Raw genomic sequence first — 24,383 nt, forward strand, 5'->3', positions numbered from 1 at the left:
GATTGGGACTCGACGGCGGCTAGGGTAGCGGCGCGCCCAAATCGCCCGGTGCAAGAGCGATGCGGCGGTTATTCCTCGGGAAATTAGGATTTTATTTTGCCTCGGTCGATTCTCCCAAGTGTGTGACCCTCAGGTGAGACAGGAACGCCGCGGCCGGCTGCGGCAAGGTCCCGCCTAGAGCAAGCCGGAGCCATCGACGACGCGGCGGCGGCATCATACACAGTGACAAGTAAGGAACTTGACTGTCTGGGAGAGGGGGAGTCGGAGGAAGAGATCCTAGCATGTATAGTTGGATGGTTGGGGCCTCGGATGCTCAAGAAGGATGAGGCAAAAAAGGCGGCACATGGCAGCCCCCCCCCCCCCCCCCCCCCCCCCCCCGCAAGTAGCGGCGGCCGGTGGGAGGCTCAACAATGCATGAGGAGAAGGAAGAAGGGAAATTGCGACCTGGAAACTCCACCGAAAAGATAAGCCCAAATTCCAACGCTCCAAAAGTAGCGGCGTCCGGCGGGAGGCTCAGTGATGCATGAGGAGAAGGAAGAAGGGGATCGCAACCTGAAAACTCCACCAAAAATGCCAGCGCGGGTGGGATGAAGAAAAAGATAAGCCCAAATTTCAATGGTCCAAAAGTAGCGGCATCCGGCGGGAGGCTCAGCGATGCATGAGGAGAAGGAAGAAGGGGCGCGACTGAACTGGCAATGCGAATGGGAGGAAGAAAAAGATAAGCCAAGAATCCAATGTTGCGAACAGAATCGACAATAAATGGGTTTTCTCCGATTAACCGATCTATATGCAGCACCCATTTTAATGTTGTGTTTGTTTTTTTCTCGTAACAATATACTTAGCTTTTTTTATGGAAAGGCCACATGCAATCTATTTATATAAAATAGGACAAAATCTTACCAAAACTTTGCCATTTTGGACCCATCACAAATTGGCAAAACCTCGTCGTTTTCAAATCCAGTGACACAACAATAGAAAAAACCCAGCAAGGCGGGCCTTAGCTAAAGATCCAGCTCTTCAGGTGAAAGCCTAAGGCCCGGTCGGGTTGGGCGACGGCGTCGGCATCGTCGCTTCCCTCATTGGGGCGTCGCCTTGAAGAGCATTGGTTCCCATTCGCGCTCTGCATGTGCTAGACGCTCATGACTCTGCGGTCGGCAGGTGCCCGGTCGGCAATGTGGCGGTGCGGCGTCTAGTTTGGCAACGATGATGATGGCTAGCGGTGCAGGGTCGCGGCAGTGCTTCGGTTGTCGATGCTTACCCGGCATGCTTGACAGGTCTCTTCTGGGTCTCGCTATGCCGTCGCGGAGTCGGAGCTGCCCGGGAGGTGCCTAGGCGGCGACGATGACAAGTGGCCGGTGGTCTTCGAGGAGGTGTTAGTTGGCCCCAACTCTGTCCATCTCTCCCTGTGTTTTGGTGGTCTTCTTAGTCGGAGTTGTCTGGCGCCTGCGCCGGTGGCCGACTGTTTGGCATAGGCCGGCATGAGTTTCGGCGTTTGTGACGACGAGGACTTCGTTGGTAGAAGACGATGGTGACGTCGAAGTCGCTGGTCATGGAGGAGTGATGACGATAACACTTGGTGACGCCCTTAAGTTTGTGTTTCCTCTATGCAGCATTGTTGTATCTTTGTGTGGGTGGCCAAGTCAGGCGGTGTTGCCCTATGTGGGCTGTTGTGATGGTTTTATCCTGATTTTTCGTTAATTAAGCGTTCAACCCTCTTTTTAAGGAATCGGGATCCTTATGGACCGGTTTCGGGAGAAAAAAAAGCAAGGTGGAGGTCACCAGCGCGTACCGGTCCGCGTCCGCGGCCGCCGCCGGCCGCAAACACCGGCGCCACCGTGCATGCTCTTCTTGCGTCTATGGTCGTTTTTTTTCCTACTGTTTGTCCCGCATGGTGACATCGGCGGTGCCGTGATGGACCGAAACGGGACACGTCCCTCCATATCTACGACGAAGAAGATACGTTATTACGTACTAGTAATAACGAGTAATCCATTGCTGATTGCTCTGCCTATACATGACTTCCTGCACGCTGATGCTGACATAAACCAAAACGGTGACATTGATTAGTCTACCTTGCTCTGACGCTGACACGACCCAAGTGACCATCCATCTGTTATGCACGCAACAAAAGACTGGGTCCGCGCAAACCAACATGTATTTGGATGGTTAGGATTTAAATTTTGATGCTTGCATTAATTTCTAAATTTATTTTATGATTTCCGGTGATGTGTATTTAGTGGGAGGAGATGTTTCCCTCAACGATGAGGCACCTACGGTAAACATGATATGCTGGCTCAGTCTTTTGACGATACTCATAAAAGTAAGATGTGCGTGTGTGCGTTTATAGAGATGAGTATAAGTATATGTATATGAACGCTTTGCATCTGTACTGATGTTAAAAAAAAGGACCGGGTCCGCGTGACCGCATGGGAGCTGCGTGCCATGCGCCATGCCCGAGTGTATACTAGTACTACGTCCACGCGTGCACTGACTTTTCTTTAGGATAGGATATGATCGAAGGAGCCGGGCGTTCATTTCTTGTTTTGCCGGCGAATTAGTCAGACTCTTTATCTCAGCGCCAGCTCCGCATTGACCTTGCCTCCGCCGCTGTCGGATTGGGAAAAGAATTTTCTTCCTTAGGAGAATTTTGACTGCGAAAGCTGGCAATCATAAGCAAAAGGTTAGAAAAATGCTAGAATAATGGCCTAAAAAATTTGGTAAAAATAGAAAGTGTCAACGACGAGATTCTCTGTTAAGGCCATCTTCAAACGTTAGAAAAGGACACCTGCCAGATCAACAGTTATACTGTCAACTCCCTCGCGCCCGGAAAAGTAGGATCTAGGCGATCAAGGAGGCGAGGGATCCCTTGCGCGCCGCCGGTTCCCTCTCTCTCCGTCGGCCGCTCCGGCGGCGGGAGGGAGGGGGAACCTCGGGTCTGTTCGCTAGGTGGGTGTGTGGTAGGGTTAGGGTTGAGGAAGACACTGCCGAGGCCGTTGCGGTGGTGTCGCGTCGGAATAAGTTTCTCCGGGCTCCGTTCGCGGTCAGGCGAGGCTTTTGCCTTCGTCTAGGAGTCAGCGGTGTTGGGGATCCTCGGATCTCGTCGAGGTCGCGGGCTATGGTGGTTGGAGGTCCCTCGGCACTGATCGTTTGGATCCTCAGATGGGCGATCGGGGCAAGGAGACGAAGACCTTTTTTCTTCCTTGTTGGTATGATTTGCTGCTGCTATTCTTCTCCTTCCTCTACGCTGATGCCGGTGAGAGATCCTGCTTTGTCCGGGCGGATGGCCGGCCGCGGTGCTGGACCGGTCGGATGACTCGAGTTCTCTTCCTTCCGGAAGGGACACTTTTCGCGGTACTCAAAGCCAAAGATGGCGATGGCTGTTACAGGTGTGTTGGATTGATGTCCATGCCCTCTCAGCGCTGGTGTCAAGAAAGGAGGAAGCAGCGTGGCGGCAATTGTACCGTGGTCGAAGATGATGACCTGTTTGCGACTAGTTGCAGATCCTTCTGCTGCATGAGTCTTCTCTCAAGATTCAGGGATGATGACATAGGGCTCCGGAGATCTTCTTGTGTTATGGTTGTCTTAGGATACTCTAGATGTTCATGGTCCTTTGTGTTTGCGTTTTACTGTGTTTGTAAGGGTCAACTACTTTGTACTGATTCATGATTTGAATGAAAAAATTCTCAAAAAAATACTCCCAGCGTTTTTTTTAGAGAACGTCGGCCTTTATTAATCATGCACACAAGTTACACAGAGTCTCCCGTATGCAATCCGGAGCAGAATGAAAAACACAAGGACTCATAGAGTTCAAACTAGATCTAGTTAGAACATATGCTAAAATATTTTAATGCCGACGAACATGCATAAAAGAGGCAGAAGGCAAAGATCGAGATGCCATCTTGATGTCAGCTATGATCGAACCCACCATGGATCGGTCCCGGCTCAAAGATTGAATCCTTTGAATCACCAAGAGGCAGTCGGACTGAAATATCACCGTGTCATAATTCTTCTCGCCCGCCAGCAGCACCGCCCGACGGAGAGCGAGGGCCTCAGCCACTTCCGGGGACGAGACAACAGGCAGGGGCTCGGAGGCAGCTGCCACACACTGCCCAGAATGGTTCTGCACCACTACCCCCACCGCAGAAGAAGCACTCTCGACGGAGACCGCAGCATCAAAAGATACCAGGAGTGTACCAGGCGATGGCGGAGTCCAACAGAAACCAAGCGCTGAAGTAGCACGCCTAGAGGCAGCGAAAGGCTTGAAAAGATACTGGAAGATCATATCCACATAAGCCCTCGTCCTCGCAGCGGTCCGCTTTGGATGAGGAGGATCCGACTCATTTCGAGCAGCATTACGGGCCTCCCAGATGTGCCACATAGTGACCGTGATGATGGAGATATCTCTGCCAGAACACCGGCCAAGCAGATCGAGCAGCCATTGCTTTGGCGAAGAGAAAGAGGAGCGATACAACTTGATTCCAAAGACGTCCTTGATCTCCTCCCAGATTGAGCTAGCATGGACACAGAAAAGCAACGCATGCTCAACACCTTCGGCCCGGCCACAGAAAACACAATCAGTCCTCGTTGGGACATGTCGACGCTGCAATTGTTCCCCCGAAGGCAAACAGTTGTGAGCAAATCTCCACAGCAAGATCTTCATCTTGTTCGGCACCTTGATGGTCCAGATCTTCTTCCAAAGTTTTTCCTCCAAGGGCCAACCTGAGTGCTGACCCCCACCATTTCCACTTTGAGCCGAAAGAAACTTGCTCGTCCTGACCATATTGTAGGCTGACCGGACGGAATAATGACCGTATTTAGTGAACGGCCAGCGCACGTAGTCCGGGCCCCCCTCCAGATTAACATGAAGCTTGAGGATGTCGTTAGCCACTTCAACAGGAAAGAAAGCACGCACTGTCTCCTCGTTCCAGCTCCCACTCTCCTCATCCAGCAAATAGTGGACTGTAGCCGAGCTTGGAATGGGAGAAAGAGTTCGAAGCATAGCAGGAGGAGTGGAAGGGATCCAGTTGTCTTTGACGACGAGAGTACTACTGCCATCCCCTATCCCCCATTGCACACCCTTCTTAAGCAGGTCCCGTCCATGCAAAATAGCTCGCCAAGTGGCCGAGGCAGAATTAGGAGCAGGAGCATTCCAGAAATCACCAAACGGAAAATACCTCCCTTTTAGAACCCGAGCACACAAAGATCCGGGGTCAGTCAGAAGTCTCCAACCTTGTTTGCCCAACATAGCTTGGTTGAAGAGCGCCATATCCCTGAAGCCCATACCCCCAAGGGATTTCGGCGTAGAAAGCCACTCCCATGAGCGCCAATGCATTTTCTTCTTGCCATCCTCTCGGCCCCACCATTGGTCAGACACGATCTGCGTGAATTTCTCGCAAATAGCCACTGGTAAACGGAAACAGCTAGCAATGAAGGTGGGAATAGCTTGGGTCTTTGATTTTAGCAAAGTTTCAGTACCAGCTCTAGACATAGGACGATCAGACCAACCAAAGATGTTCTGCCACACCTTATCAACAAGAAACTTGAAGGTACTAGTAGGAGAATTACCAACCTCCGTCGGCATACCCAGATATGAGCCTTGAAAGGATTCGTTGCTGATGCCCAATTGTGCCTTAACCATGTCCTTGACACTTGTGGGGCAGTGATTGCCAAAGAACAGCGCCGACTTGTCTCTGTTAATAGTCTGGCCCGATCCCGCACAGTAGGAATTAAGGGTAGATTCCAAAGAAGCCACACTCTGAGAATCACTCTTTGCAAAGAAGATGCTATCGTCTGCGAACAGGAGGTGTGAGATAGACGGGCCATGACGGCCGTTATGAATCCCATGTAGCTCGCCACGAGCCTCCTTTTGAAATAGCAGACTAGACAAACCTTCAGAGCATAAGAGAAAAAGATATGGGCTTATTGGATCCCCTTGACGAATCCCACAAGAAGGAACCACCGGTTCAGTAAGCTCACCATTAACACGCATGGCATAACGGACATTCGTCACACACCTCATGACAGTCTCAATCCACAAACTTGCAAAACCCAATTTGGTCAGGCACTGATGCAGATAGCTCCACTCCACACGATCATAAGCTTTCATCATATCGATCTTAAGAGCAAAGAAGGGTTTCTTCACGCGCTGTTTCCGGATGGTGTGAAGACACTCATAAGCAATAAGGGTGTTATCCGTGATCAACCTGCCGGGGACAAAGGCACTCTGACTCTCCGAGACCACCATAGGCAGAATAGATTTCAGACGGTTGGCTAAGACTTTGGAAGCAATCTTGTAAAGCACATTGCAAAGACTGATGGGGCGAAAATTCTTCAACAGCTTAGGCTTGGTCTGCCGTCGATGCATAGAAAGGCACCGAGCGCTTGCATCTTCTCTTCTGGAGAGGGTTGGGTCTTTCTTTCTAGAATGTAGTTAGATCCCACTATTAGCGTGTTGCCTCTATAGTCCAACAAGGAAATATGAAAGATGTCGCCTCATCAACAAAAAATGTATTAGGGTTTCTATGCCTCTCGATGGTGCCACTGCCGGTCCACCTCGCCTACTGTGGCCTTAGGGCCATGGGGCACGGTGGATCAACCCTTATCGATGGGTTTCTTAGAGTTTTGTTAGGGCTTGTGTCCTTCTCCGGAAGGTGTGATAGCAGCGGCTCCCTGAAGATGTAATAAGATTCTTCCCGTCCAGTCCCAGTTTCGTTGATGCGTCTAGCATCATTGGTGGGCGTGTGGAGGTGTATGTCTCCGGCAGATCTTTCTTTGATGGATTTGCTCGGATCTGATTGTCATTCGTCCTGTTTTTGTGTATTTTCAGATTGGATCTTCCCGGTCTACGCTACTCTTCATCGGCAACGGTTGCTCTTCTGGTGCGCTGATCCTATGTGACCTTAGTACGACGACTTTCCGATTGTCTACTACAACATGTTTTGCCCAGCTTCGATGAGGGAGGGGCGATGACGGCGGCGCGCCTTCGACTCGTTTCAGTGCTTGTAGTCGTTGCTAGGTGGTCTACGGATTTATATGTAATTTCTAATATTTCTGGTGTTCGTTGTACTGTCATGGCTAAAAATGAATAGATCAAAAGTTTTCTCGTAAAAATATCCCGTTATTAGCACGTGCCATCGAAATAGGGAGCTCTAGCTTCGTGGGATATTTCATTTTGCCATGATAAGCGTATGAATAGGCCTCGGTGCGCATTTTTGGAACATGGGTGTGCGACCACCTGATTAAGCAAAAAAGGTAAAGAAGGGACTACCTCCGTTTCGGTTTATAAGTCCTACGCGTATATCTAGGTTGTCAATTTTATCATCTTAATATAAACTATATGACACAAAAATTATATCGTTTGAAAATAGAACATCTAAAGTTTATATTGCTATATTTTTTGTAATATATGACTTGTATTAGGTTAGTCAAATTGACGACCTAGAGGTACGCATATGTCCTATAAACTGAGAGAGAGGTAGTATCAGAAAATCAGTGGGCTAATTAGGCCATTAAGCGTATGAATAGGCCTATTCACACCTCATTAATCTTGCCAGATTGAGAAGTTTGTTGGTTTTGTCGTGTTTTTTTTCATAGCAAAGAGCGTATTTCTTTTGTGAACATCACTTTTTGTATTCGTGTTCGTTTTATCTTTCTAGGCTTAGTTTGAAGATCTTCAATATGCATTTCCACTTTCTGATGGAAAATGCAGAAACAAATATAAGAACACCCATTCCCATCTTTTTTTATTCGGTTTCCATCCTATTTTGCTTTCACAATATTTATTTTTGCGAGTTTATTTTTGTTTCTCATCGATATTGGGGTTGCCAATGATTTCTATATTCGGGGCAGCACTGTCTATCACTGGGCTTTCGGCTTTTGTTAGAGGATGGTGTCCTTTTTAGATAATTATTGGACCAAAATCACTAGCTGAGGAATACTCGTTGTAAAGATCACTCCAACTTTCCTGGTTGCGACAAGTGACGCACATGCAGCGCGCCACTTGTCGCAACCTGGAGTTTTCCCTTTTCTTCATAGATCTGATTATTCAAAATGTTTTATCTCTCAAACCGTGCGTCCAAATCTCGAACCGCTTTCATTGTTGGATTCCTCGCGTCGAGATCTTTAAAACTAGATCCCATATTGATAGGTTTTGACAAACTTTTTTTCACAAAAAAAACCGAACTAAGGGCACTGGTTTTTTCCCTTTCCGAAACAGGCGCGCCCGTGCCTCTCACGATATCACTACTGTGCCTCTCGCGGAAGCAAAATCGTGACTCTCGTGGAACAAAAAAAAAGAGAAAGCATGTTTTTTTTCGTTTCAGAGGAGGCACGGTCGTGACTCTCGTGAAAACACAACCGTGCCTCTAGCGAAAGGAAAAAAAAACAGAAAACATATTTTTTTTCGTTTTCGATAGGCACTACCGTGACTCTCGCGAAAGAAAAAACAAAAAACACGTTTTTTCCCGTTTCCGAGAGGCACGGCCGTGACTCTCGCGGAAGCAAAACCGTGCCTCTCGCGGAAGCAAAACCATGACTCTCGCGAAAGGAAAAAAACAGAAAACATGTTTTTTCGTTTCCGGGAGGCACACCGTGACTCTCGCGAAAGCACACCCGTGCCTCTCGCGGAAGCAAAACCGTGACTCTCGCGAAAAAAAATAGAAAACACGTTTTTTTCGTTTCCGGGAGGCACGGCCGTGACTCTCGTGAAAGCACACCCGTGCCTTTCGCGGAAGTAAAAACGTGACTCTCGCGAAAGGAAAAAAAAACAGAAAACGCGTTTATTTTTTCCGTTTTCGAGAGGCACGACCGTGACTCTCGCGAAACCAAAATTGTGCCTCTCGTGGAAGAAAAACCGTGACTCTCGCGAAAGAAAAAAAACGCATTTTTCGTGCAATTTTTTTATCGAAAAGCTAAGGACGACCGGTGAAAAACCAAAACGTCGGAAAAACCCGTTTAAAAAGCCGAAAACGCATGCGAAAAAATAAAAAAAATCCGGAGCGCCCAGAGCACGACACATGGCGAATGACTGAGAGCGCGCCAAGTGACGCTGATCGTTGCGAGGCTCCCGAAGGAGCTCTCGTTAACTAGTTGCTCTCTTATTGGACCCCCTAAAATAAGATGATTATCGGAGTTTAATGAAGTGCAAAATTTAGTCAGACCCAAGGCGTTCGCTATGTGGCTTCTTTGTTGGTCCTCACTGGAATCGTTGCTATTAATAAGTTGACACCCCAAGACTTCTTCAGCCTGTTTTGTGGCGGTTCCTCGGTCAGAAGCCTAAAATAAGTAGGGAGCTCTTTGAGGCAAATAGATGCTTCTTCGCACATGACGTGCACTAACTGGCCGGCCCATTGCGACGCGAGCAGGCGCATGCAACGAGGGAGAGACCCATGCTTTGCCTGTAGCGAACTGCACTGTAACACACAACTTTGTTTTAAAATGAGACCCTTTTTTGAATAGCAAACATTTTCTGAATTTTTTGAGCATTTTTTGAATTATGAAACAAAATTCTAAACTCCAATCATTTTTGGAAGTTCAAACATTTTCTAATGTGATTTAGTTTGAACATTTTTAAAATTTTGTATGCATTTTCAAATTCCGAACAATATTTTGAAAAACCAAATTTTTATTGGGAATTCGAACATTTTTTAATAATATGAAAAATTTATATCCCAAATATTTTCGGAAGACACAAACAAATTTTGAATTCCCGAACTTAAATTTTACAATAAATTTTGAAATTGCGACCATTTTAAAATTCTCTGAACATTTTTGAAAAAATCTTGAACAAAAGAATTTCCTTTAAAAAAAATCAAAAGAGAAGAAAAAAGGAAAACAAAAGAACCCTGAAAAAACAGTAAATAAAACCGATTCAAGAACCTACTAGAAGGTTCCCAAAATCGGCCAGGAACCCAAGTCCTGTACTCTGTTCTTGTGCCCACTCATCTTGTTTGATCGGGGGGTCACCATATGAGAGTAATTGGCGGCTGCTACAAATAGAAAATGCGCTCTCAGCCTCGATAAGCTGTTGTGGCACGAGTGATGCTTTTACGGTAGTTGCACCATTCCCACGATAGTACAGTTTTTTGCTTCCTCCTTTTATGAGCATCCTTTTGGTTCCTTCGTGATTCCATGTTGATAAATGGCTTGATGCAGACATTGAATGGTTTCAAGAGTCCCTTTTTTTATACTTCCTCCGTCCGAAAATACTTATCCTACAAATGGTTGTATCTAAACTTATTTTAGTTATAGATACATTCATTTTATTCATTTCTAGGACAAGTATTTCCGGACGGAGGGAGTATATGTTTTGCTTTTCTGCCTCCCATCGGTCGTCACGTCTTGGCTCCCGTGAGTGATGTTCTCCGCCTAAGGATTACTTGTCGGTGTTTGACGGCAGCGTTTCTTGTGTCGAAAGATTTGACGAGGGGCACATCACTTTTGGCCTAGGTGCCTTCCCAGCTTCTTCTCCTACTAGTTTGACTAGATTGTTGCTTGTTTGCCTAGTCGGGATCAACTTGATGGATCCATCAGGCTCTTTAGATGTCTAGGTCGACGTAGTAGGCGTTGCGGGATCTTCGTTGCCACCATCCGAAGCTAGTGGATGCAATGAAGATAAAGAAGTAAGTGAGGCCAAGTGAGGTACTGGAGGAGCATTCTGAAGAGGAATGGGTAGTCATATATTCGAGCTAGTGGATGCAATGAAGATAAAGAAGTAAGTGAGGCCAAGTGAGGTACTGGATCCCCACTGTCAGCGCCAGCCGTCGAGGTCTTTTTGTTTCCAAATACCTAACAATAATAGTTCCAGAGCTGCACATAATTTGTATGACAATGGTATGTCACCTCATTTTACCAGATAAACACGAGGCACATATTTTACCTCGGTTTGGGCCCCTCATGTGATGAGTAACATACCCTACTTCTACCTGTATGAAATTATATGACGAAGTGATTACAATCATCAAGTGCAAATGATGTTTAAACAAGTTTATGGCTAGAATAACCGACAAACTTTGAGCTTCTAGACGTCATGATCGTGTTGGTGGATGCCTATTTATTGGGGTCTTGGTCGGTGGCTTAGTCTGTCACCATCTTGGTCTGCTTCTTCGTCCTATCTTGGAGTTCTGAACGCCTTGAAAATCACCTAGGGGAGAGCGTATGTAGATGTCGGTGGCCTAGACATGCGCCATCCTTGTCATGGAAACACGAGCCTTTAGGGACAAAATAAGGGAAGTGCGGCACGGAGAGTTGGGGAAATCGACTTACCCTCGATAGTATAATTAATCATGAGCAAACTGAGATAAAAACATTGGGATATAGAGGCATTGCCCAACCTCATGCATGATCCTCGATCTCTAGTTGCACACTTATACTAAGGAGAAGATTGTCTTCACATTTTATGCATTGCCAAATCTCAAATCAAAGTGATTCAGGGAGACCACCCTGGCATACATATAAAGGATATACTTGCACTCAGAAATCAAGTGTCGTAGATTGTTAGAATTAAGCACATTTCCGACCCTCAAGGTGATGTCACATGCTTCCTTTAATCTTTCGAGTGGAGAAACTTTATGTGGTAAAGGAGAAGTGGACACATACTCTAACTATGCAACTCAAGGAAACTAATCACGCCTCTTCTTGTTATGCTAGTGACAGATAAGTTTCATACACAGACCATAAATCACACTATCATTCATATCACAGGAATCCAGCACACACTCAAATTTGAGACAAGTCACGATCACAAGTTGTGATCACATTATTTATCTCAAATTATATACCGACGAGCTCTAGCCTAAGCGTGTGTTCGACATGCAAATATGTTTCTCTTCCTTACATTCTTTTCTCATTTCCTCTATTTACTCCCCACCGTTCCACTTCTATACTTATAAATGACAGAGTGCCCATGTGATGAGGATAGCATGCCACAATATTTCCACTAAAGGCGGGATGAACAGCAGGGTGGCAAAGTATGATCGGGGAGGTGGAGGTGGAGGGCGAAAATGGTGATGAGCACATTGTTATGGTGAATGCACCGTGTGGGAACAATGGTGCAAAGTTATACTAAAAAGAGTATTACATCATGGATTCTCTGTCAATACATTTTATTAATAAAAAAATTCTATTACACTTAGCAAATTTAATCACATATTTTATATATTTATTAAATGCAACAGAACCTAAAACATTTTATATTTATTTATAAGTCATTCTGTTAATGTTCGATCTTCACAAATATATTTACCAAGCACCCTTAGAAAAACCAGTCACATTTTATATTTATTTATAACTTATTCTATCAATATACGGCCTCAATACGTATTGTAAGGTCTTCTGCTTACCAAAATAAATCAGATTTTTTACTTATTTATAACTCATTCCGTCAATATACTATTTTCACAAATATATTTTCTAATTTATATGCTTAGCAAAACCAACAATATAACCACGCTGCTAATTATTAAGGCAAGCCATTATTTGCCAACAAATATGTACAACAACGCAAATGTACTTCTGTTTATTGGCCCTAAAAAATTTAAAGACATTTACATTGGTTATTTTTTAATAGTTTTCCCATAAAATCTTCATTTGAATTGATCTGCATAGATGGATGTGAGAAAAATAAAAATGACAAAAACACAATCCCGCACACAATAAATTATGCCACTTAGATGAATTATTACGTTTGTATATGTGTGTGCATTCTTACTTAAATATTTAGGCAAACATCTCTAAATTGGGTAGACTAGCAAATATCTGCGTAGAGATTTCTAGAGCAAACGAATGTCTATCTAAGGTATAAGTAAATAAAAAATTCTAGAGTGCTTGAGATGTTTACAATGGTTTCTCATCGAGTTCTTGAAATTTCCATTTTGTTGATTCTCTTGTGGTCAAGTAAGTGTTTTCATGTGCTAACAAGACATGGAGTGTCGTAGGTCAATTTTTTTTTGAAGGTGCTGCATACACTAAAAGCCCTGTTTGGTTCGGCTGTGGATTTCTAAAAACAGATGTGAAAAATCTGCTGTAGAAAAACAGCTGTGAAAAATCTGATGTGAAAAAGATGTAGGTCATTTGGCAAACCAGCTGATACAGCTTTTTCAGATTTGGCCCGCAGCGAAATCAGATTTAGGAAAGCACGTCCTGGGCTGCTTCCGCTTTTGGTTCAGATTTTGGTAGCGGATTTCTGGAATCGGATTCTGCTGGGTTCGCCCTTTGGTTCAGATTCTGCTGCGCGGCAGCGGAATCCGTCGATAAAAACTGAACCAAATAGGGCCTAAAGCATAAAAAAACCGATGCAAAGTCAAAGTACCATAAGTAGAGTCACCCAGCCACCGCCTCCTCAACCTAGCCGCCACCATTGCTCAGGTTTTCTGTGCCTCCCGCCAACACCGGCGTCGATCTACCTCGTCCTTTGTGGTCAAATGTAGTAGCACCTAGTTCTGTTTGTTTCCGCTCTGTTTTCATCCCTATGTACTAGATATATTTGCATGCTATTTAGGGATGATTTGTGCTATTTCTATCCGAACTTTGATGAATTCTGTCGTGTTTGATGAAAATTGTCTGATTAGTTGAAATCCAGCTTGAAATGTATGTTTCTATAGTTGGATGCCCGGCTCCCGCATCCGTTTCCGCGGACTGCCCCCTCTCCCCGGTCCAAGGACGGATGTGGTGTGCAGTTTGGGGGTCAGCATTGGAGATGACCTTAAACCGCTATCCAAATATCGATCCATCTGTTTTCGTAGCCTCATGCGGCCTCCTTTGGTTTACAAAATTTAAAAATATGCAGGAAAGGAAAAAACACATCAATTTGAAATGAGTGCATATGTAAAAAGAGGATTAGTGTAGGAATTTTGCGGACTTGGGTGTTTGGTTAACCGGAATAGAAAAGGATTCAAATCAATATAGTCAAATTAAAAAACAAACCACCTGATTAGGTATAATTAGCATTTAATTATTTCACTAAGGATCTCAGTCGTTTTTTGTTCATTTTTCTCTTGAAAAAGGACGCTTTATTACTTCAAAGACTTAAGCATTACGCTCGGCCTCTGCATAACTAAGATGCACACAGCCAACACAAGCTTCTCTCACACAAACGAAAAATAAAAAGGCGAAATACACGGAAACATGTAGATTCAGTATAAAGCCTAAAGCAGAGGGGGGCCAATCCTAAAATTATGCTGCCACCCATGTTGGGTAAAAGTAGGACCCTGATAACGCGCGACCGTTCGGACTGGGAGCACGCCAGATTGAATGTTTCGTTCAGGACGGGAGGGGGATCGACTGAACGAGTACAACTCGTTCGGCAGGAGAACGCCCCAACGTGAACGCCCCCACCAACGGGGCTCGTCCTTTTTCCTATGAAAGGAAAATGAAAAATAAAGCCCATATTAAGTTATGACTAGTAAAAAAGCCCAGTTTTTCTGTGATTAATAAGCAATGTTCTTTTGCACGTCATAATTGCCATGCACTTTTGCCATTCTATGAAAAAAAATGCCACGTTCAAGTATATGCTTTAAAAAAATTGCAAAAAGAAGAAATCATAGCAATTTGCATATGTACAGTACGAAAAACTGCCATCACTACGAAGTTTACAAAAAAAAGCAAAAGTTGCCATGAAGTGATATGGTGAAAAAAGCTCTCTCTAGACACATAGAAAAATTCCGAAAAAATGGAGAAAACATCTGAAGTTTTAATGATATTCTACATGTAATACCCATGGCAAAAACAAATTTGAAAGAACAAACTTGCCGTGTTTTCAAACTAATTTGTAATGTCCATGACAAAACATTCTCCGGATGGACATGGCAGAAAGACACGACGAACCATAGCAAAAAAATGCATTTAGTTGCGATGGGAAAGGATACATCTATAAACAATACTAATTTTAGTTGCCATGCCAAATTTGCCATGTTTTGAACATCTTTAGTTGTCATGGCAAGTTTGCATATTTGTGAACATGTTAATTAAAAGAAGTTTCTCATGTTTTTGAACAAACTTAATTAAAAGAATTTACCATGTTTTGCACATATTAAAGTTTGCCATGTTTTTGAAATTCTAAAATGCCATGGCAAATTTGTCATATTTTTGAATATCTACAAAAGGTTGCCATGTTTTTGAACATCATATGTTGCCATGGAAAAGTTTGCCATGTTTTCCAACAATTATAACTTTGCCATGGCAAGTTTACATGTTTTTGAACATGTTAATTAAAGAAAAATTGCCATGGCAAAAATGGTTTAATTTTTGCCATGGCAAAAAGTAGTACTTTTGCTATGGAAATAAATTAAAAAATGCCATGGTTACACAAATATATTAAAGATGCCACATAGTAAAATTTATCATGTTCTATAAATTTAATTTTGCCATAATACTTGAATTAAAATTGCCATGCTCTTTATAATAAATTTGCCATGGCAACCCAACCTAAAATTTGTCATGTGAAAATAAATGTATTTTTGTCATGGAAAAAAGGAGTGGGGCTGCGTGCCGTGGGTGGGGAGTGGCGTTCGTTCGCGACGATCGCTTCTCCGAACGCTCGACTCTAGATGACGTGGCAGGGGTTAGCTTTAAGATATGTGTGTTTTGGTCAAGTGGCTCTGGACGCGTTCGGGACGAGATGTAAAAATACAGGTCGTTCAGGAGTTATCGATTCCGTAAAAGTACCCCATGCTGCAGCCTTCAATTATGTACACACCTCCGTAAACAGGTCTTGATTCTTGCATAGAAATTTTAAAAAGAGGTCAAATAGATTGTAAAATTTCTGCATTTTTCCTTAGAAACTGAGGGCAAAGGAAAATTTCTTCAATTCCATTTGCTGCATTTCTTTGAATCAAAGGAGAAGTGCCTTTTATTGCCATGTGTTTTCTCCATTTTTCGTTTGAACGAATGGAGAACTCAAACTCGAGGCTCGTGACTTGCTCGTGTCGGCCAACCTGCGGCAGGCTGGAAGGTCTGGCACTGGGCTAACATTTGTATCTGGGCTTCTAGAGGTTTTGCTCTGAAGTGTTTCGGCCTATGGGCCTTTCAATTTAAGCGAAAAGATTATCAGCCCGTATCTACCCTATCCATTGACGGACAGACCGGACAGCCGAAGAGGGGAGACCGACTTGGGGACGGGGCGGCGGCGCTGTGCCTGCCGATTGCTGGCCGGCGCGGCGAAGGACTCCGGCGCGTGCGGCACATATGGCAGGCCGCTCGGCTTGTCACGCCGTTATGCAGAGGTCGTCGGAGGGGACGCGCGGCAGGGGCCATACCGCCGACTCGCCGAGGTAAGCCTGGCCGCCTGGCTGGCTAAGTTGCTATCACACACACTCCAACGGGGCTCCATGAATGTGTTTACTTACTGTTCAGAGCTTCACTTTTTTCATGGTATTGGTTGCCGACCAGGTAGGCACTCACTCACGCGCCCCAAGATTCAGATACTTTCAGGTGATCTGAATCTGATCCCTACACTATCTCAGTAACTTGTAGTAAATGGCACCGGTGATGTTTCATGTTTATTTCACCCATGCTAAAGCAAATCTTGCGGAAAAGAAAGTAAGGAAAAGCAATCTCAAAAGATGACCCATTTGCAGCGACGAATTACACTAACTGTAATCTCTGTTATCATAGCAGTTCGAAGTTGTTTCTCTTAATAAACGATATAAAATGTGTGAAGCCTGGACTCTGAACATACATACATACACGGCATTACACTGCACATGCCTCTCGGTAGAAGAAAAGAAGTAGCCAGGATTCAGGCTTGGGCACAAGCATCTCTGATCGCGCGCAGCTCGGCGGCCGCATCCCTCATGCTCATCCTCTCGTACGGCGCCGCTCTCGTGCAGCTAAGCCCAACCCAGATAGCAGAAGCCAAGCAATCATGCACTGAGACGCGGCAATCACCATCGAATTCCTTGGTCGCCAGCAGCGTCGCGTCGAGGACCTCCTCTGTTCTGTTGGGAAAAGCCGCGCTGACGAACCCTGGCAGCGTCAGGCCATCCCTGAAGATGTCGTCCGTCGGCGACCTCCCAGAGAAGATCTCCAGCAGCATGATGCCGAAGCTGTAGACATCGCCTTGTGTCGAAACTTTGCCAGTCGTTCCATACTCTGCAGTGCAAAGTACAGATAAGTTATTCCTTTTCATACCAGCAAAGTTATTCTACTTGTAGTCTCTAATCTAATTAGCTGCCAAATGCTATTTATATGTACATGAGACACTAGGAAAATGGAATTTAAATTACCTGGTGTGACGTAGCCAATGGTGCCTCTGATTCCAATGGTGCTCTCTGAATTCATGGTGTCATGGATCCCCGGATCGAGGAGCAGCTTTGCGAGGCCGAAGTCACCGATGCAGGCCGTCATGTCCTTGCTGAGAAGAATGTTGCTTGGCTTGAGATCACAGTGTATGATCGGCGGTACGCAGTTGCTGTGAAGATAATGCAGCGCGTCGGCGATGTCCACGGCGATGTTAAGCCGTTGGATTGCGGTTAGGCTGCCTACGTTCTTCAGCGCTTCAGGTGTCGGATGCAACCACCTGTCTAGGCTGTAATTGGGCATGAGCTCGAACACTAGAGCTTTGAAGTCATCGCCCCTGCCATCGATGCTGGAGCAGCAGGTGACGATCCTGATCAGATTCCGGTGCCTTACACTCTTCAACGCCTCACATTCCGACAGGAATGTCTTGGAGGCTCCGACTTGCTGAAGATCAAACACTTTCACCGCCACAGGAACACTCTCGAGTGTTCCGTTGTCATTCAGTGGGAGAGCTCCAAGGTACACGGAACCAAACTTTCCTGCACCTATCAGATTGGCATCCGCAAAGCCGTTTGTGGCTTTCGCCAATTCGGCATACGAGACCCTCTGGTAGTTCGAGGCATCAAGTATGTCTGGTGCCGTGGCTTTTGTGTGTCTCGAGTTTCTCTTGTAGCATAGGAAAATGGTGAGGAGTATGGACGAGATGAGAAATATGCCTAGGATCGGTGCCATGATATGAAGAGGCCAATTAGTATGGCTTCCGTACCTTACTACCGAACATCGTGGAAGATGGAGTTGAGGCACGCCACCACAGAGCTCGCCATTCTCGGTGAAGTTAAACCCAGTCATGTTTGCAAACACACCCCGAAGTGGCACGTGTCCTTCAAGATGGTTGTATGACACATCCAGCTTGATCAACGAACTCATATTTGCCATCTCTTCTGGGACTGTTCCAGTCAGATTGTTCCATGAAAGGTACAGCTCCTGGAGCCCGGACATGCTTCCGAGCTCCGGAGGTATCCTTCCCGACAATTTGTTGCTCGTCAGGTTCAACATCTGAAGCCCCTTCAGCTTGCTCAAGGAAGATGGGATGCTTCCGCTAAAGAAGTTGTTGTCCAAACCGAGGAACTCTAAGCTCTGGCAACCACCAAGCTGCTTTGGTATCTCACCAGTCAAGAGGTTTCCTGACAACTTCAGGAGCGCAAGGTTCCCAAGTCTGATGACTTCAGGAGGAAGCGGGCCATCAAGCCGGTTGTTCGACAAGTCCATTGCTTGCGACAACGATGACAAGTTGAAGAGTTGTCTTGGGACTTCACCGGTGAGTGCATTGTTGGAGAGATTGAGAAGAGCCACCTTCTGTAGGTTGCCGAGGGTCGAAGGGATTGATCCGCTCAATTCATTGTTGCTAAGAACAAGCCTAAGGAGCTCTGTCAGGCTCCCGATGGAAGATGGCACCGGCCCCGACAATTTGTTCTCCTGCAGCCGTAACTCTGTAAGGTTCTTGAGCTTCCCAATCCCCTCCGGAATGGTACCGGTGAGGAGATTGGATTCTAGCCCCAAGGTTTGTAGGGCAATGAGGTTCTCAATACCAGATGGAATTGAACCAGATATGCGGTTACCCCCGAGGTTTAGATCCAAAAGCTTCCTTGAGAAGTTGCCGATGGAGCGTGGCATTTTGCCACTGAACTTGTTGTCCTCCAGAGAAAGAATTTCTAGGTTGTTGCACTTTGTCAAACGGTCCAAGAATTCCCAACCGCCGTCTTCATTGGTTGCAGTTAACTCATTGTTGGACATCTCCAACTTACTGAGGCATAACGTGCCAATCTCAGGAGGCACCTGTCCATTGAAGCTATTGTTGGAGAGGCTGAGAGACGCCATGCTTGTGGCGTTGGCTAGAGATGCTGGGATCGGCCCAGTTAGTTTGTTCCCGCCGAGGAGGAGAACCTGAAGCTTCATCATCCGAGCTCCTGCGTATGATGGCAAGCTTCCGGTGAACGCATTGTTAGCGAGGGACATGTCTTCTAACTTGGACATGTTGAAGAATCTTGGTGGGATAGTACCGCGCAAGCGGTTTTGGTAGACATTGAGTTGCCGAAGGAGAGCAAGACGCGAGAGGCCTTCGGGGAGGGTGCCTCCCAGAAGGTTCTGGTCGAGCATGAGGCTATCAAGGTTTGTGAGGTTGCCAAATGATGGCGGGATTTCGCCGGTGAGCAAGTTGTGGGTTAGCCAGAGGGTGGTGAGGTTTGACAGCGTCCCGAGCCATGCGGGGATGGTGCCACTGAGGGTGTTGTTGTTGAGATAAGCAACAGCAAGGCTAGTGCAGTTGCGGAGGCTGTCGGGTATCTCCCCACTCACCCTGCCGTTGTCGCAAAGGCCAAGGTAGCTGAGGCGCCTCAGCCGGCCAAGGCTCGCGGGGATGCTGCCGGAGAGGGTGTTCTTGTTGAGGCCGAGGTACTCCAAGTAGGTGAGGTTGCCCAAGGCCGGGGAGATGATCCCGGTGAGACCGAGGTAGGACATCTCCAGCGCCGTGACGTGCCCGTGCACGCAGGTCACCCCCGGCCACCGGCAGAAGTGCGCCGTGCTGTTCCACGACTGGAGCGTGCCCGTCGGGTCCGACACACCGGTCCTGAACGCCTGCAGCGCGTCCCGCTCGGGGTTGTGGATGCTGCTCGCCGCCGCTACATGTACGGTGAGCAAGAGCAGCAGCAGCATTTCGAGAGGCCGCGCCATGGTTGCCATATGTAGAGTGGAGTGTGGGCCGTAGAGTGAGGGATCAAGAAAGCTGGTTGGGTCATGTGTGTCTACAGCTTTGGCTCGCACACAAGTTATATAGGCGTGTTGCCGTGCTGGTGGCAGTGTAAGCGCTGGTGTCTCGGTTTGCCGTGCCGAGTAGGGCTTCCAGTAGGGAGTAGAGCATGCCATGGGGTGACTAGTGGGTGACCCTTTTCTTCACAAGATTCCAAAGGTGTCCATGAATTGATGTCACTAGAGGCTATATTGGCAGGGTATTGACCTGGTTTGCGGTCTTCTTGTACGCATTAGCTGGTGGCTGTCTAAAACAGCGAAGGTTTTGTTCTCATCCAGTGGAAAATCTATACATGTTAGCTGTAGCCTGTAGGCCACGTTTGCAAAAGGCTACTGAAGACCTTCTCTGGAGAAGTGGAAAGTTGAACATGCAGAGAAATTTTGTGGAAACTTCATTACGGGAATTTTGGGGCGATACATGTTGCAATGCAACTCGCAAAACAATGGCATTTTTCTTCCGGCGATCAATTAATGCATGGGACGCTTTCTTCACAAGGCACCAGAGCTGTCGACGAAATGATGTTACTACAGGCTATAGTGGCACTGTGTTGACCTGGTCTGCGGTCTTCTTGTCAGTATCAGCAATGGTTTTGTTCTATTCCTGTGGAAAAGTTCAACTCCACGTTATCGTTTGCCTGTTGCTGTACGTAGGCCATGTTTGCTAAAGGCTACTGATTAGGCCTGGCTGGAGAAGTGGAAAATGGGAAGACGCATCAAAGTTTTGTGGAGATTTTAGTACGGGAATCTTTGCCGCATTACATGGAGGCTAAAAGTATTCCATCGTGGTTTGGACTGCTGAACATGTCACGCCCATTTCGAAACTATGGCATTTCTTTCTCGGGAATCATGGCCGTAGCATCTGCAGACATTTGTACACTGGATCTGGAAAATGTGCTCAGATTTAGGACAGATAAAAGGGGATTCTAGGTCCCATGCATGCCTCAGCCATCTATTTGGTTGGAGATTCGCATGCTTGCATTCTTATCTTCTTTGCGTGTATCTCTTAGGGCCTGTTCTGTTGCCCTCAAACTCCAAACTTCACAACTTCTCAGCCTGTTTCAGCCAGAACGCCTCAACTCCAAGAAGCTAAACTTCACGAAGCCAACTAGGTGCAGTGTAATTTTCTGAAGCTAGGTATTAACACAGCTCCATGTTTACAGGAATCTGGAGTTGTTCTGGTTTGAGCGGTGGCGGGGGCGTGATTTTCAGGGACGAAGATGGAGCTTTCAGGGGAGCCGCATCCCATTTCTTTCCGGACTGCTCTAGGCTGGATATGGCTGAGCTTCTGGCATGCAAAAAAGCGATTTAGCTAGCCATTCAGAGAGACATACAGAGGCTGCACTTGGAAACGGACTCGCAGGTGGTTGCTGGGATGCTGGCAGGAAAGGAGAGGAATTTGTCGCTTGTAGGACAAGTGGTCGAAGAGGTCAAGGCCATGATCAAAACTAGAGATGATTTCAGGCTAACCTGGGTCTGGAGGACGGCTAATGGGGCTGCCCATTTATTGGCAAAACTAGGTGCTAGTTCTAGTGTTTTGTTTTTTTGGACTTAGTTCCCTCAGATTGTATTCTCAGCACTGTTTCAGACGAGATCCCTAATATAGTTTAATAAAGTATTAAAGTGGGGTTTTGAAGCTTAAACAAAAAGAATCTGAAGTTGGATGTATTTACGACCAAAATGCCACCGTCAAAGAAAACGGTTCGATCCCTCAGCTCCTCTCGTACAGGGAGAATATCAGGTACTCCCACCCTTTGGGGTGCTCCCGGTGCACCGATGCCGAAAAACATTTTAAAATTTTTGAAAAAATCTGAAAAAAAAACTTAGCACATTGACACAACATTGATGCATCTTGTCACAAAATTTCAAATTAAAATTCAAAACATTGCTCGAGATACAAAAATGACAAATTCGACAGTAAATAGTACATAACATAAGTTGGGCTTTAGATTTGGCCCATTATCACATTGATGTCAAATTTGTCATTTTTGTATCTCGAGAAATGTTTTGAATTTTGATTTGAAATTTTGTGACAAGACACATCGATGTTGTGTGACTGTGCTAACTTTTTTTCAGAATTTTTCAAACATTTTTAAAATGTTTTTCGGCATCGGTGCACCGGAAGTACCCAAGGGGTGGGAGTACCTGATATTTTGCCCTCTCGTATAGGGGGGTACCGCACGCGCCGGCTCCTCCTCGTTCGCCCAATATGGGCTACTCTCAGCCGGCCCAAGGGGGAACAGATGGTCCAGCAGTCCTCCCAGCTAGGCTACCACATCAAAATGGCGTTTTCCCTAAAAAAAGATCAAAATGGCGTTGGGAGAAGCCGAACGCTTTCGAGTCGCCACCTAAAGCGAGAAGCCATGCAAGAAGCTGAATCTAAGAAGTTTTAGAGAAGCTGGGCAGTTTCAGAACAGGCCCTAAGGGGCTCATGCATGCATGTTTTGTGTTCGTCGTGATGAGAACTTTCGAACAAGACCAATCTTGATTATATATACTTCAACAACTTTATTTTTTTTCAAATATTGAAACTTCATAATTATAACGTTAAGTTTTACCAAAAATCATATGCTTTTAGGATTTTAGATTCTGGGCTTAGAGCTTTACTGCTTATGGTTTAGAATTTAGGTTTAAGTTTTAATTATGAAACTTGCTAAATTTATCATCGTTACAATCAAGTTTTAGTAGTTGACACTTACATGGCCGCTCGATGTGCCTCGTGATCCGCAAAACGATTGGATTCCCCATGGGGGCAACCAAATTTTAAGTTTCAGTTTCTGAAACTTGTGATTTTGCGTTCGCTCGTACCAAGTTCTAGCATTTGAAATTTAACGAAGATTTATAAATTCATCAAATGTATTCAAAATAGATCTTATTTGAAAGCCTTCGTCACAAGCAACATGAATGTGAATACGAAAAATAAGCTGGATTTGTCGTTCAAAATATAAAAGATTCAATATTGAAAGTCAAAAGAAAAATGATAGGGGGTGGGATGGGTGGAGCTGCCAAAAGTTGCAAAAGGTTGCTTGCATAGGCCATCCAAAATAATCAATGGACTAATTCATGCACAGGACCTATCGATCGAGCATGGGAGAAAATCCACTCTCCATGTTGCCGTGGGTTTTACTTCACATATGCTCCCAAATCGCTTACAATACTTTGTTAAAATGTCTAAAAATTGTCTCACTAGATCTTTTGGATGTGCTGTGATTAACTCTGAGCCTTTCATTATGACCCATAACATGAAGAAACATTGCTACTTACTCTTTCACAGCGGTGTAGATGCTATCATATAGAAATCCCTTGTGCCTAAAAGTCTCCACTTTGCAAAACGTGCTCTTCGCATTTGAAGCATGTTAACAGCCCCTACGTAGTTGATGTTGTAGATGTGGTCAATATTCGTCATCCTCTCCCTATCACGGACTAACAATGGACCATAATGGATCACATGCTTATCACCATGACGAACCGATCTCTTGAGGACCAATATGACTCAGGCCCGAATCACATCCACGAGTGTTGTTGCCTGAACAACCAACTTAATTCATTCGTCCTAGTGGAACCGATGTTGCCGTAAGTATGTAATGGCGAAATCGACCCTATACCATATTTTTAACGACCTAACAGTGGAGGGTGGTTCTATGGTGCTTACCGTTGATGGACTCGATGATCCGCCCATGTCGGAGACAAGACGGATGAGACAAAGACGAAGATGAAGGAGACAAACAAGTCATGCTACCAGAGATTTAACTTGTCGACGCCTAAGCGGCCGCAACCGCCATCGGTGCCCAGAAATGACGTTGGATTTGTCCTACCGCTGGAGTTGAGCGGGTAACATGGGTGAGGGGCAAGACATTTCGCACCATCCAGTGCAGACAAATTTTGGTCTCCCGGCATCTCTTTGTCGAATCCCCCCTGCACCGCTGAGCATGACGTCCCCCCTTTTGCGCTCTACTCAACATAGCTCACCGAAACAACCGATTTGGGTGTTTTTAGTGAGCCACGCTCTGGGCTGCTTCAAAGTTCGTATGCATGCGGGCCAGGCCCTCGTGTATGCAAACAAAGAGGCTTTTTCTACATCTAGTGAGCCTGTTTGCGCATGCAACCAACCAAACACATCGATACATTATAGCTCCGGCCATATTCCCTAGTCTGCCTATGCCTCGCTTAGTGCAAGGTGGAAGGCAGTGTTGCGTCAAGGACACATATAGTGGGCCGACCCAGTAGTGAGTCAGCCATTTCTTTCAATTTTTGTTTGTTGATTTTTTTCCTTTTTTATATTTCTCAAAAAAATTATAAATACAAGCATTCCAAAATTTAAATTTACTAAATTTCCTTTACACTCGTGA

General features: G+C 45.6%; 2 protein-coding genes and 1 long non-coding RNA gene across 3 annotated transcripts; 1 reads left to right on the plus strand and 2 right to left on the minus strand.

Annotated features, from left to right (window-relative positions):
* Window positions 1-3,222: 3,222 nt before the first annotated feature.
* On the minus strand, window positions 3,223-6,244 carry LOC147961295 (uncharacterized). Its single transcript, XM_087533749.1, has 3 exons — window positions 5,977-6,244; window positions 3,968-5,889; window positions 3,223-3,480 (listed from the first exon to the last, which is right to left on the minus strand). The coding sequence occupies exons 1-3, from the start codon at window positions 6,242-6,244 to the stop codon at window positions 3,223-3,225; spliced, it is 2,448 nt and encodes an 815-aa protein (XP_087389875.1).
* A 9,785-nt stretch (window positions 6,245-16,029) lies between these two features.
* LOC125520838 (uncharacterized) lies at window positions 16,030-21,686 on the plus strand. The gene is made up of 2 exons (XR_007288875.2): window positions 16,030-16,265; window positions 21,198-21,686. It is a non-coding gene; the product is annotated as an uncharacterized LOC125520838 (long non-coding RNA).
* LOC125520837 (uncharacterized) lies at window positions 16,541-20,465 on the minus strand. Its single transcript, XM_048685867.2, has 2 exons — window positions 17,220-20,465; window positions 16,541-17,085 (listed from the first exon to the last, which is right to left on the minus strand). The coding sequence occupies exons 1-2, from the start codon at window positions 20,152-20,154 to the stop codon at window positions 16,733-16,735; spliced, it is 3,288 nt and encodes a 1,095-aa protein (XP_048541824.2). The 5' UTR covers window positions 20,155-20,465; the 3' UTR covers window positions 16,541-16,732.
* Window positions 21,687-24,383: the final 2,697 nt, after the last annotated feature.

The sequence above is a fragment of the Triticum urartu genome, chromosome 7A (genome assembly GCF_056163025.1).
Source record: "Triticum urartu cultivar PI428250 chromosome 7A, HENAU_Tu73, whole genome shotgun sequence".
Lineage (NCBI taxonomy): Eukaryota > Viridiplantae > Streptophyta > Magnoliopsida > Poales > Poaceae > Triticum > Triticum urartu.